General features: G+C 39.8%; 1 protein-coding gene across 1 annotated transcript in view; it reads left to right on the top strand.

Moving 5' to 3' along the window:
• GPR158 (G protein-coupled receptor 158) overlaps window positions 1-15,415 on the top strand; it is a gene marked incomplete at both ends in the record, with an annotated part of 191,109 nt that overhangs the window by 159,741 nt on the left and 15,953 nt on the right. The window contains one exon of the mRNA XM_084282726.1: window positions 11,359-11,597. Coding sequence (XP_084138852.1) covers window positions 11,359-11,597 — 239 coding nt within the window. The remainder of the gene's footprint in view (window positions 1-11,358; window positions 11,598-15,415) is intronic.

Genomic DNA, 15,415 nt, shown 5'->3' with positions numbered 1-15,415 from the left:
CAGATGTCTATTTTATACAGCTGGGGCTTTTTAGTTGCTGGGTTTTTTTTTAGTTATTTGTTCCTTTATTTTACTATTATAAACAGAAGAGATGCATTCTTCTCATTCTTCTGTATTTGACTTTGGACAGATTTTCTTTTTTGCTTTAGCTAAGAAACTGCTGTGCACATGCTGATGTTCATTTCTTACACAGTCATCGCTCTACTTGTTCTTCTACCAGTAGGAGTTTTTCAAATACTGGAGTGTGAATGAGGCTGGGTCTAAAAAATTCTATTTTGGTCTGTTTGCCTGTACTGTAGAATTTCCTTTTTTTCTAATGTTCTTAACGAATGCTAAAAGGGAAGCATGAATAAGTTGGGCAATATGGCAGGGAATTTATGTGAGTAGCAGCTTGGCTACCAGCTAATGTCTGTTTGTCCCCTGCATCATCAGCATTCAGAAGAAAAGAGTGGTTTTGAAATAATTAAGGCTTGGAACCTTATTTCATTGTTGTTTTTTGAGACTGGAGAATTTGCTAATGTAAAATAAGAAGACTACCAATGGAGGGGAGGGCTGCAGGTAGTACTGCAACATTTAAAGCCAAATATCTACACCTTTATATTGAGGGAGATTTATATCTGATGTTGTTCCTGCATCTTAAATATCTCCTGTAACCCTGGGAACTGCACAGGAAGCTGCTGCAGGAGCCTTTGGCATTTAACTCACATGTTGGGCTTTTTATTCTATATGAGGTCACTGCTCCTCCATGCCAGCAACTGGGCTCTTCCTCTCCCTGCTGTGGGAGATGCTTAATAAAGACAAGAAACTCAAAATCATCTGGACAAGGTCCTGAGTAACCTGCTGTAGTGGATGCAGCCTCAGTCATGAAGGTTGGATTAGACAATTTCTTAACCTCTCCCTTCACACCTCAGCTATTCTGGCATCCTGTGAATTAATCGACCAGAGCAAAAATAACTCCCCAGAGGCCTGATGGGCTTTTGTGCTCTTGCCAGTATTTTCATTCCCTTCAGTGTAATCTACTTGCACAGGACTGTTTTTAATAATAACAATATTTTATCACATGGAAATTTCATCCAAAGAAGTTAGCATTGTTTATGGCCTCAGTTTCCATTGGTGATGACTCTGCTGTATCTCATGACAGGTGGAGATGTTCCCGATTTAATCTGTTGTAAGAATGGTTTGAATCTTATCATTTGCAGACAAGCTGAAGAATAAACTTTCCTTTCAAATACACATGAAGGTCTTAGCCGTGATACCTGCATGCACAGACCACAAGATAAATTTAATATTTATTCCACAAGTGGAAGGAGAACATAATGCTGATAAAGAGCTTCATTTTCAATAGAGTTGATATAAAACACTGCTACCTGTCAATCATATTATAAAATGGTTAACATTGATTTTATTAAAGTGAGCACAAAACCCTCAACAAATATTTTCTAAGTATTACAGATGTGTTTCTTTTGACAGTTTTTGACCAACTCTCTCCTCAGGCTTTTCTATACCACATTCTATTAATCTCTGTCAGCTTTACACCATATAATAATCCTGCTATTTGGATTTGAGTAGGAAATTGTGTCCAGTGGGTGTGATTACTCATTCTTATGCCTCAAGGTATCTAGTAAAATATAGTAGGACAGGCTCTTTTTGTTACATCTGGGCTGTTTAACTGCCTGCCATCGTTGTGAATGTATGTAAATGAGAGCAGAGCACAGAGGCTGGGCCTTTTAATGTACTGTCAGGTCTCCTTCTCAGTGTCCACATTGTGGGTTAAAGGAAATGCTCTTTTGGGTTGTTCTTGTTCGTGGCTACTTAACTGAGAGATGATATGTAGGAACTTTGCATGATTAGCTTACATGGGCTAGTAGGAAAAGAGATTTTTTCCAGATATTAACTGTATTAATTTGTGAGAAAAGCATAAATCTTGGAAGTTGTACTCATGTAGACCTCATTAATGTCAGCTGGAAATCAGGAACTTTTCTTCTTTAGAAAACCAGGTTTCCATATCTGCATATGATCAGTGATGAAGCAATAAAACTGGGAGGATGTCATGATGAAAAATGTCAACATTTTTATGGCTTTGGTTGGACACGTAAAGGCACACATGCTCCTGGCCATCTGACATGGAAGCAGCTCTGTGAGCCTCTCTCAGCCAGTTCAAAGTAACTTTCAGCCCTGAAACATTTTGAGAGAAGGAAAGAGAAAGGAGAAAGAGAAAGGAGAAAACTATGCTGCAAAAGATAATAGGAGGCATAAAAAATGGTGATGTATATACAGATAGGAGAAGTTCCTGTCCTTTCAGTTGCTGCTGTTTGCTTCCTGCATCTTTAATAATGGATTGTCATTTTTAAGTGGTGCCTATTAACGTAATTTCAGAAACCAAAAGGAAACAAGTGCTTGCAAGTCATTTGAGGAGATAGATTTGTGCGAAACAATGCTCTGCAGAGTGCTTTAGTGAGCACTCCACAGACACAGCACCTCTCCTCGTCTCTTTCTTCCCACTGAAACTTTTTTGAAGGCAACATACTTAAAACCAAATGTGTTGATGCCAAATCCAGGCAAAGCAAACTTGATCCTTTGTTTTGCTGTTGCCAGCTTTTTATCTTAGAGAACCAGTTTATTTTGAAAAATATTTCTCTTGAATGTCCTCCAACAATGCAGTTAAACCAACAGCCAGCTACAGCTTTGAGTCCACGCACCTTCTCTACAGGAACCTTCTCCAAAAAGGCAAAGGGAAGAGTCAGAAAATTAACATTCTCTCTGAACAGCTGAGGTGACTGATTTTTTAAATGGAAAAAAATAAATAAATAAATAAAAATTGAGACAAATAGATGAATAAGACTGGAAAGAGCAGTATTTATACCTAATTCTTCACTTGTGTACTGTGTCCTTGCAGGGAGGTCTAGATTTGATCTAACCTAGTGAGTTTTGAAGTTGCATCATGCTCTCCACAGTTTTCAACGGTTCTTGGAAATTTTGTTTTCGGGCTCCCAGGTCTACTCCATCTCTCCTGCTTTCACCCCCTGCTGTCTCTCAGGTCTCTTCCTGAGCTTGCTCAGCAGTTCATTGACAGACAGAGCAATGTAATTTCCATCAGAGAAGTCTACTAACATCAACATTTCCTAAATAATTGTATGTTTATTATCTTACATGTAAAACTAACACCAGATATGACATACAGCATGAAGATCCTCAGGAAAATTGCACCAGCTTGAGAAGCTGTCTACAGAGAAAATAATTCATCTCCTAAGGGGAAATTAATTTTCATCTCCCCCCACAAGAAGAGTTTTCAGAGAAGTCATTTGGTCACTGATGACAAACCCAAACTCAGACTCTCTTCTTAAATCTTGGAAGTCGACTAGTTTGTTCCTTTAGAGCAGGGATGGGAAACCTTCTCATTGCTGAGGCTGGGGATGCTTCAAACACCTCTACTGGTCTGCACATTAATGGGTTCCCAGTGATGGTAGCCAGTAACTGCCCCAGTCCATGTGAAATGGAGAGAGAGCCACATCTGGCCTTCAGGCTATGGGATCTCAGATCCTGCAGTGGAAAATTCATAACAGAATCACATGATATTATTGCAAAAGCACTATTAAAAGTTTTTAATGTTGTTAAAGTAGCTAGTAAGATGGAGGAGATCGCATAAAAGGAAATTTGATTTTCTGGTGCTTTAGTATAGAAATTTGCTATGAAATTAGAGATAAAAACTCAATAAATTAATGAGGTCTTTTTATTGAAAACCTTTTCCAATCCACAGTGTAGCACACATGAACTAATAGTTTCAAGAAGAGAGTTAGTAGCCACATGTTCCATGGGATACAAAGGGGAAAACAATGATACCTCCATCTTTGAACAGTAAGATATTTCATTTATGAAATTATGGTTATGTTGTTTTCTTCAGTTGCTGACTACTGTTTAGTGCATTGCTCAAAAAGTAAAGTATATAGTGGTCTGTAATTATGCTATTAATATATAGTCCAGTCTTCAGAATAAAACACTGCTAAGAGAGTGAATTGTAATTCCCTCAAATTTGGCAGATTCTTGTTCACTGTTTTTTGATCCAGGGAGAAGCCATGCATTCTTCATATATATTACTTCAATGAAATAATCAAATCAGTTAAATTTATAAGAGTGGTGTAACATGTAGTGTATATCTTGATTGTTAAACTGTCCAGTCCAGTTGAAGATCTCATAAGTACTGTTTTTCTTAAAGCAGCAATTCTTCAAATTGTGCAAATGGATCACCGGATCTATTGACATTAGCTTAAAAGGAAGGAGGTATTTTGCTTTCATGACCACATTAGAAATGTTGAAAAAGTACTGTCTTTTTTAATTTGGGCTTATCATTCTCTAATCAGAAGTGTAGTGCTTGCCAGTGAACTAAGAAGGAGCAGAAAGGAAAGAAGGTCTTTCTGGATCAAGACATGTAACCACCCCCAAATTTATTTTCGTCTGGATTTGGGTTTTATCCATGGCAAGACTTTTGCTATCTGTAGTGTGCCTATCTGAGAACTAAAATGCAAGCTTTGACATAGGCTACCTTATTGTTGGTCACTAGAAAATGCCTCTGACATTCAGAGAGGTTGCTGAAATCGTCCGTGAGTGTTTTCAGCAGGAGTGAATGCCTGTGTGGAGCAGCACTAACAAGGAAGGGGATTTGTGCCATCCCCACTGCTTTTACTCATCAGCCTTTGTTAAAGCAAACATTGTCAGCTTGGAGCAGGAGGGGCGTTGGCTTTGTAAGTTCAACTCCACAACACCCTGTGAAGCAAATTTTGTAATGATCGTCTTGAAAATGTGCTTGACCTGTTGTAGGAGAGGATTACTGGCAGGCAGTGCTTGAATGTGTTTTCACAGCATAAGCTTCCTGATAAACTGTGACTCTGAGATCTTTTCTGCTGCCTATTCTGAAAGTCTTTGATAGGAGTAAAGAACTGAATGGCTTTAGATTTACAAAAAGTTAATAAGCACTTGATGATTTTTAAGAAGCAAATAATTAGCTTAGCCAAAGCTTGTGTAGCCTGAAGGATTTATGATCTCCAGACTCAAGTCCTAGCGGCAGGAGTCTTAACGATATATGAATTAACGTTTCTGCCACAGAATCACCTCGAATTTGAATGAAGAAGAGCTCAACGGGGTTGGTTTGCTTATGGAGAAAAATGTCTGAGGAGCTGACCTCATTTTTAACAAGTGAGGGATGTAATTATTTAAACCTGTCTACCAGGAGGAAATTATTGAAATGGTTTTATTAACCATTCAGTAGCAGATTCAGGAAGAGGTGGTGTTATCCCTATCCCAACATCCTGGATTTTCAGCATTTTAGGAATCTCACACAGGGTTCCGTGGTCATGAGCTCTTGATTTTGGTGCCCTGAATGTAACTGTGTGACATAACCTTAAACATGAGTAACTGGCAAACACGAGACATGCCACCGCTAGTTGTCTGGGGTCAGAGAGATGGGCCCTTATAGCATACGTAGTTACTGTCACAGTGCTCTGTAGGAGCTCTGCGTGGTCAGGACTTGACAGCAGAGGGTCAGATGCTTCCCTGGCACTCTGCAGTTCTGCTAATCTCAGCAGGATTCCTGGGGGCATTAGTGCATTAAGTGGTTTATTAGAAGAGATAATTAGCACAAAGCAGCTGAGGATTTTGTAAATAAGGAGACTTGGTCTGCATCACTGAAGCCTGGTTACGTGACACGGCAAGTCCCCAGCTGAGCCTTCTTACTTCTCAGCTCCTGGTGCTTGGTGCATCCACCAGGATGGGCAAGTCCAGCTAAGGAATTGCCGTGGCTGATGAGACCTACCTGAATGGTGATATGAACAAAAGCACTTCCAAAAGCAACACACACACACACAGTTGCAGCACCTCCTGGTATGGGGGCCAGCAGCCAAGCAGAACAGATGCGCGCAGCAGGGCAGTGAGCTGGGGAGCGAGGGGGCACAGGGGAACGGCAAGCGCCAGCTGATCTGTCAAAAGACTCCAGCTACAATCCCTGGAATCAGCCACAGACAGACAAAACTTTTTGATCTATGTTCTGCCAGGAAACTGAGCTTCCCTCAGGTGGGAATTTAGACTTGCAGGTGAAAGAAGAAAATATAGCATATGTAGAGCACGAAAAGTGTTAGAATCTGGGTACATTTAAAGAAACCACAAATAATTAAGTTAGCTCATTCCAGGCTTACCCACATACTGACAGACAAAAGCTACTTCAACTCAATACATTTTCATCAAAACAAGTCATATTTTTAGACTCTTTCTGTATTATTAAATATACATGATACTGAGAGTCCAGTGGTGCTCATATGGGAATGAGTGAGTGGTTCTGATTGCAGCGGGGAACTATTGGGCTGCTTTTTGCCCCTCATACCCTGAGCCTTCCCTTGAACTGCCTGTGATTTCCCTCCTGTAATTTATGACCTTCCTCAGTCTGGTCAAACTCTTGGAAATTATGGCAGCACGGTTTATCTCCTATATATTGATCCAGCACTGGGACTTTCATCAAAGCACTGGCGAATGACCTTTATAACATTTCAGTGGCACATTATATATAGTCCAGTCTTCCTCCATGTGGTATATGACTATTTTTAAAGGCACAGTGCAATACATAATCTAAAATCTAAAAATAATCTAGGAAAGTACTATATTGAGTGGGTTAGCATTATGTCATGACCTATGGGTCTTTGCTTTGCTTACTAATGGTAGTTTTTAGCAGGCACTGACATAAAATATATTTTTAACACATATTCACAGTTCTTCACAGCTTTGTTTTCTAGCCATATATCTGAACTATTTGTATTACAGTGGTTTTCTGTAATAGAAAATTACTTTAAAACTGTGTGGAAAGTATCAAGGAAACTATATTTTCAAAATTGCACTTTTGAAGGTAAATATAATTTGTTAAGGAAAAAAGGATATCACTGTTTCTCTGATCACTCAGAACACAAGACTATTCAATCAGTAATTAGACATTAGGAAGTTCTTTACTGTGAGGGTGGTGAGGCCCTGGCCCAGGCTGCCCAGAGAAGCTGTGGATGCCCCATCGCTGGAGGTGCTCAAGGCCAGGCTGGATGGGGCTTTAGGCAACCTGGTCTGGTGGGAGGTGTCCCTGCCCATGGCAGGGGGTTGGAACTGGGTGATCTTTAAGGTCCCTTCCAACCCAAACCATTCTATGATTCTGTGATTCTGTGATTTTGTGTGTATGACACAGTCTCACCATGCCATTGTCACACTGTTGACATGGTGCAGCTCTCAGCCCAGGTTGCTCAGGTTTAAGATGGCCAGATTCAATAAAGAAAAAAATCACCCTGATTTCATTAAGTTTATTCCATGCTGGGCTTCATGCCTATTTTATGCTAAGGGCTTGAGAAATTATTTGGGAATTAGACAAGACTGATTTGGAGACTTTGAGCTGAGGTGTGTTTGAAAAAGCTGTTTATTTGGATCTCTTAGCAAGATTTTATCCTTTATAGCCAAGAGACAGTGACTTGTGGTATGAGTGCATCTAAATACAAATTGTGAGGTCTTGGGCCTTCAGTGTTGATGTTCTTCCTTTAGTCATCTTCCCTGATGTGGAAAAAAAACCCACACTCAGTATTTGTGTGTGTGGATGTATGTGTCAAGTGCAAGGTGTGAGTTTTCTTTGCATTGGCATGGTGCCGTACATGGGCCATAGGTACCTCTTCTCTGTTCTCAGTGGGATCACATCAGTTTGCAAGCTCTAGTAACTGGTCTCCTGTTCACTGTTACTCCAGAAGAAGCAGATAAGGCGTAATCCCTCTCCCATAGGAAGTCAATATACTGCATAAGAGCTCTTGACCCTTAATCTTTCTGATGTAGCTTTCATATCACAATAAAAATCATCAGTCTGGAACAGAACAGTTTGACAGGATGACTCAGTAAAGCCACAAAATGACAGATAACTAGAAATAAAAAGCAAACAAACCGTGCCAGGTCACTGCTGTCAAAGCAGGACCCTTCACCTGTTGTTCCTTCCACTTATGGAGTCAGCTCATGGTTTGAGGACCACGCTTTCTGTTCACAGGGTGAATTATTGATATGACCTGAAAATTCAGTATGATCTTATTTATTTTCTAAGATTATACATTATGTCTCAGGACATACTTTTTACAGCAGCAGCCACATGCTTTTGGCTGCAGTCCCTATGCTGGCGATCCCAGCTGGATCTGTGAACCAGGGTGCTCTGTCCTTCCATTTCTGGTCACTTCTCCTCTTCTCCTCCTGTCTGCTGGGCTGCCCGCTCCTCTCTGCTCTCAATGTTTGCAATCAAGCCCTCACATCATCCAGCTATATAGATCCAGGCCAAAAAAAAAAAAAAAAAAACAAAAAGCCCAAGCCCAAGGCCTCAGATCACAGAGCTTAATTCTCCCCAGATGACTTGGTGGTGCAGGCAGCAGAGTTGGGGGTTACCTTCAGTAGTTTCCAGACAGTTCATTCAGCCTGAACTGTCTTCTTACTCTGTTAAAAGGATGGCTATCACAAACTGGCTTTAATGTTGTCTGTACTGTCTGTAGGTCAAAGCTTTGCTTAAAGGCAGCTTTTAATGTCTTCCAGCAAAGTAGATAGAGCACATCACAGTGTGATGTCTGATCTGCCTGTAAACAGAGCTGACGACATTTCACTGAAAATGATGATTGGATTATTCAACAGCAGTGCATGAAAGTGCATCGCATGTGCTGAACAGTTTTATCTGGTAATAGAGCTAGAAGATGCTGAGGAGGATGCTTATATTTCCTCTTTTGCCTTAGATCAGAGGCAATACCTCTCAAACAGTGTCCAATGCTTCTAACAATCAGGAGTTCTGGGGATAGACAGGAAGAGGAGTTTTTTCAGTTGGCATTGCTTTACTTGATACTCATGATTAAACATCAATTTGTTCAGGAATTTGAATCCATGGCTACATACATATTCATAAATTAAGTGGCATCTGAAAATGTTTCTGGGAGCTGGAACTCCATCATCTGGGCATATTTAATTTCTTAATATAGATGTAGCCCAGAAGCTCTATATCTTACCTCCCTGTGAGAAATCTCTCTCATTTGCTCAATAACTTTTTCAACCCAATATATAGATACAGTGTGGAAAAGGAGGACTGAGTATTGTCTACCAAGAACTCAGGGCAGAGATTTGAACCACCTTTCTGATGGAAAGCACCAGTCATCAGACAACACACAGTTCCCAGGCAATTTGGTCTCATATCACAACAGTTAAACTTTGGGGGTGAACTTAGGTAGTATATGAGTCAGAGGTACAGGAAGGAGAATGGTGCTCCAGCCTGGTGAGCAGGGATGTTTTCAGGAGGGGAACTTCCTGGGTACATGTCTCTGCTTTAATACAGGCTCAGTAACATGTAGGGGAGACTGAGGATGTGTCTGGCAGTGATGAGGTGGTGAGCGATGTGGGTTTGGATTCATATTGCCACAGGAAGACAAGGGAGTTGCAACACTGGACCTCGTGTTCTGGTTGAGCACTTTCACGCCTCAGCCTTTGGAAGGGAGATTTTCAACATTGCAAGTCTAACACAGTTTTTCTGATAGCTCTTCAGAAATATATATATATATTTTACATAAATTAGAGGTTAGGTTACATGTAGGCCTATATTTTGAAGATATAAATGGTGGTGGTGATGGATGCCTGTTTTTGTGAAAAAGATGAGGGAAAAAAAAGAAACGCAAATTGGAGGGTTTTTTGACTGCTCTATTGCAGCACGTTATTTGTTTCACTCTACTTAGATCAATAAGTAGACAGGCCACCCCACTCCCCATGAAAGCTGTTTCACAGTCAGCAGCTAATGAGCTAGTACTGGAAAAAAATTAATGAGCCCAGGCTTGTTATGTTCAGAAAAGGTTCACAGTTCAGTAGAATCACCAAGAATTGCCTTTGGAGAGCCAAAATACAAAGGAATTAGGAGTTTATTGCTGTTCTCAGATAGCTTGTATGATTTCTCAAATTCTTAAAGCTTCGTAAACGTGTGGTAAGGTTTTTCTCAAATGGCAAACAACAGCAGTGAAAAGATGATGTTTCTGATTTCATCACAAAAAGAGTATCTCTTTCCTTCCTTCCAAGAGGCTAAGTATTGATTGTCATTCACAACATGGAGGAGAAAAACTTTGCTCATATTGAATTTTAGTGTTCTAAAAAATGAGGATTTACTGGCATTGCCTGGAACAACAGTGCTATGGCTGATAAAGGCAGAAGGAAATTGTCTGCCTCGCCTCTGTGGAATTTTCTGCCTGTCCTTCCCAAAGTCTTTGGGAACCTACTTCAGATATAAAACACTTAGCATCTGGGAAGGGAGAGGAGAACATCAATCAGACGTGGAAGGATCAAAACCTGTGACTCCCTGTGGAGTGACTGTTGGGAGGGAAACAGCTGAATAATGTTGAACATATTCAGATCTCTGGCTTCACCTAACGCACACTGTGAGGGCTGTGTTTGTAGTCAAATGCTGATTCATTTTATGGATGTAGAAAAGACTTTGTGCTTTTGCCTTAAAAGACATTGCATTATTGTTTGTCTGAGAGACAGTGCCGGTTGCTTCTGCTTCCTTTTAGGCAAAAATAAGCATAAATATTGAACTGGAGTGTGATTTTTTTGCTGAAAGTGCAGGCCTGGCCATGAAATGATTTGGGATCTGGCTGAGGAGCTTGGTACACTGCAAATATTTGAGGGTTTTTAAAAACTCAACTTTATTAAAAAATTATTTTTTTTCTAAACCTCAGTGATAATTAATTCCATGTGGATATCAAGAGTATTCAGTAGTCATGCTCATGCTCAGGAATCTAGAAGTGGAGTGGCTTTGAGGACAAAATCACTGAAACAGTTCACCCCTCACTTTGAAAGTGCCTTCCACAGTTACCTCTACAAGGAACAGGATGTTGTCTTGTAAGCATCAGAGTCTATGGGAAGAATATCAAATAGGGGAATTGTATGATTTGGGATGAGCAGACAGACAGCATCATAACAAAATAAAATCTCACACATGGTTGCTGTTTTATGGATATGACCTTCCCTTTTCCAAAGACAGAAGTCTTCCACTGGGAGCTGGAAGGTAGAAAATAGCCTGACAACACAGCATGTGAATCCATGCCTCTAGCATAAGTATAGCTAATATTTTCTATTAGTGCTCTGTAGCACTCTCTGGGCAGCAATCTGTTCCATTTAAATATGATGAATATGAAACTATATAATGTTTCAAATTTTACTCTTCTATATACTGTCAAGGGAGAGAATGTTGATATATTTTTTTTAATAGTCTGATAGTGAAATAAAATGAAAATCTAATTCCTGCAACACAGTTAGTTCTCTTTTTAATTCTGCCATGTCTGAATTTTTCAGGGTTTTAAAGGTATTCCTGTCCCGAACTGCTCAGCGTATTCCATACATGACAGGTGGGCGAGTGATGAGGATGCTGGCTGTAATTCTCCTGGTAGTCTTTTGGTTCCTCGTTGGCTGGACTTCTGCAATAACCCAAAATTTGGAGAGAAACATTCCACTCATTGGCCAAGGACAAACATCTGACCACCTGATCTTCAATATGTGCCTCTTAGACCGCTGGGATTACATGATGGCTGTTGGTATGTTCATTTTCTAGCTTATCCTCTAATGTCTAAACTAAGGTTTAGTTGCCTTTTCTTTACATTTTCCTTCTTTTAGAATATCTTAAAGCTTTATCAGGATGCATAACATCACTTGAAAAACATTGAGGAGAATGCAATATTGGCATAGGTGTTTTTTAAATGGTCTGAGAAGTATAATTAAAATATACTGAGAATTTTATGACTTTCAAAGGTTTGTAACTTGGATTGTAGTAACAAAGTGGTGCTCAAGAGCTGTCATCTTTGAAGGCAGAATGTATCTAGCTATTCTACACTATTACACATGAGAAACTTTGGCAGAAATAACAAAGGCCTTGTGCTTCTGCACCACAGAACTGGACAGAGCTGTCACGTGGAGAGAAGAACTTGCTAGAGCACTCTTTCATAACTGCACAGAAATTAGTATTGAAGTAACAGGAATAGGAAATGCCCATCAAACTTCCCAACTTAACACGTTTGCTAGAAGTGTTGTCAGTGCTTGGGATAGGCAAGAGCTAAAAAATGCCACCCTGCAGAAATCCATCATACCAAGGAGAAAAATGACACACCTTTGTTTCCTTTATTTTAAAAGTGGTTTCCCCATGCCAGCGTTCAGTTATATGGCGTAACATACCCTTTCCTGGTGGCTGGACAACTTCAGAGCATCTGCGCCTAGAGCCCTCGTTTCCAGTACTACATAGGTGTGCCACCCACCATCTGAAATATGTCAATGTTTTGAAATCTGAAGTGAAAACTTACCTTTCTGCCCTTTCCTTTCCTCCCTATGGATATCCCACTGACAGATCTCTGCAGCTGAGGATGAGGGAGAGGTAATGGGGTATCCTCCTTGTGAAAGTGAAGGCGAGATGGATAGAAGCAGCCTGTGGGTATTTGGGGTATTTTCTCTGAGTTCTGTACAGAAGGCCAGTGCGTAGTAACACACAGCCATTTTAAAGGACAAACCACTGCTTCCAGCTTCCCCAAGGACTTTCCATGGGTCTAAGCTGCTCTGTCTCCCCTCTCATCCCTGTGCTCTGCTCTTCCCTCCTTCATGTAAGATCTCTCAGGCTACCTCATTTGTGAATGTACTCATGGGTAAACCACACAGAGAGTATAAATGAGTACATCTTGAAATGTGTCTCAATCTGGATCCTTTTGTAGGTGTATGCTGATAAAATATAGCTATGCCTTGCTGTAATGCAACAGTATAATCACCAGAGATGTTGTAAAATTAATAACAGGAGAGAATTAAATGTAGAACATGATGTCATCTGCACTGAGCCATTTTGGATGAAAATTTTACTGCATTTCACAGCCAGTAATGCAGTGTAGTATTATTAAAACTTTGATACTGGTGGTTGTTGCATAATGGCAAACAAATCTTTTTATTCTCTTGATCTTACAGCTGTGCTAGTAAACTGAATAAAAACTCAGATCTTAATGGCTGAGTAGTACCAATAGTCCCCTATTGTAAGAAATGATGTAAATTGCTGTATGCCTAGTGTTGGAAAGAACAAAGACTGTTTTTGAAGACTTATTTACACCTAGACGGGTTTTTAAAGTGTTTTTCTTTTTTCTTTTTCTTTTTTTTTTTTTTTTTCCAAAATATACTCAGGGGTAGTAGAGGCAAAACTGTTTCTCAAGCCTGAACAAAATTGGACAGAGCTTTTTTTGTTCTGGCATTTTGCCTTTTCACCCAAACTACCTTATAAGCAGAGTTGAGTTACATTTGTGCAAGTCTTCAGTAAACTGCAGAGTCACATGAGTGCTGCCAGGATTTGTACAGCTACAGGTCTGTACTGACATATGTGTGCCTCTACACATATCTGTGCATGTGCACTTTCAGGTGTCTATTGTTAACAGCAGTCTGAAAAGCTTACAGACAGTAGGATCTACTTCCAAAAACAGGTACTTATATCAAAGAGATGTCAGGAGAAATACATGTAATGCAAAACTCCTTTTATTTCTGCAATTGACTGGGAGCAGCCTAGGAAAAGATTCTATGTTACAAATTAATTGATAGATTATGATATTTCATTTAAAATACCAAAATAAAAATGCCAGTTGTTAATTTATGAAAGGCTTGTTATCTCATTTAATTTAGCCAGGCACAAGATTTTATACAAAACTATTGCATATTTTGGAGTATATTCCAAATACCGGTTCCAATACCTCACTGTTTCATTCTGCTGTCAATGTCTCACTGAAATGAGGAGAGGGAATTTTCAAGGTCACAGATTAGTGAAGTGAGAATTAACAAGGCTCTGTTAAAAAGTCATAATGAGATGAAGCCTTTATGCTACCAGAGATTATTTGAGTTAGGATTTATGGAGCATTTTCCATACTAATCACACTACTTAGGCTCCATCTCGAGAAACTTTTATGGCAGTGAATGTTTTATATTTACATTTCCATTAAGTTTGAGAGGATGCTCTCTTTGAGTGAAGTAAGGACTTAGACATAAAGGTTGTCACCATTTCTAACATTACCCTCTGTGCTTTGTGCTATGCCGATGAGAGAAATAGGCATTCAGTAAATGCTTATTTTATCTATGTAATGTAATGTAAGTCAGTATGCATTTTCCTCGAGATTGGATGCTTGTGGGTATTTTATTTGTCACTTGCCTAGATTCTTTTATTTCCTTTGTATTTGTTTGTGCATCACTTTAGAGGTTGTGGCACCTGTCTCATTGACAAGCCATGGCAGCGTGGATCACAACCTCAGATTTTAGAGAAGGACCTGAGGGCCTGAAAAAGCTCATCCACAAAGCCTTTCTGTTATGGCCTGGGTATATTCTACACCTCTACCTGCCACAGCCTGATTTCTGACTCCAAATTAGAAAAAAGCGGCTTAAAAACTTGTGGTATGTAATTTGTGACAGTGTCACAAATCAGACTATTACTCTTTATCCTGAGGAAAAATACATATAAACAAAACAAATATCAGCACAGTCCTTAAAAAAAGAAAAAGTTTCTTACAATCTGGAAGAACTGCAAAATAAGTTTAATGTGCAAAGCCCCTGGCAAGAGGGAAAGCTAGGCAGAGAGGTAAACATGCATGCACGAACACCAGTAAAAAACAGAGGTGGTCTTGGCAGGTGAATGATCCTGACTTCATTAGAGCCAGGGTATTACCTAAAGCAGATAGCATTTAAACTGTAGTTTTTAAAAATTCCCACATACACCTTGTGTGCTTTTTTTCCAATGTTTTACTTAAACAAGAAGTAAAAGGCAGGTATTAACCAAATGCAGCCAGGTATTTTTCCCTGGCACTTGTGTGATTCCCAGCTGGCAGGAGCTGTGCTCCTCTGGCTCAGCTGCTGCACCAGCACACTAATTGGGAGCTCAGGATTTGGGTCCTCATTATAAAGAGAGTTTCAAACACAAGGCTCTATCATGATTACTGAATGCCCTCAGCCAGGAAAAGGAACAAAGTAAGCATTTCAGTCTGTGTTCCCAAGAGTTCCCTCCTCCTGTTCATTTAATAATATTTAACCTATATAATCTTTGCATCTAAAGACGGGATGAATTGCCAGGATGGGCTCTGACAGATTGGGAATTAAGACCATCCATACGGTTCCGAGTTAGAGCATTGTAATACAGCCTTACAAAGCCCTTTATTAAATTTTCTACAGGCTTTCTGCTGTATTCAGCAAATGAGTGATTATTATTTCTTTTTGTTATCCCCATCAGAAGTGGCCCTATGCCATATTTAGGGTACATTGTTCAGAGTATGCAATGAATGAAGAATTGTTAATTTCCAAATGGGTGTTCTTAAGCCATGTTCTCCTTAACATCAATGTACAGAGTTTAATGCCA

Source organism: Netta rufina (genome assembly GCF_964035555.1).
Source record: "Netta rufina genome assembly, chromosome: 2".
Lineage (NCBI taxonomy): Eukaryota > Metazoa > Chordata > Aves > Anseriformes > Anatidae > Netta > Netta rufina.
The sequence above is the reverse complement of the archived record's forward strand: the minus strand, read 5'-3'. Positions and strand labels throughout refer to the sequence as shown.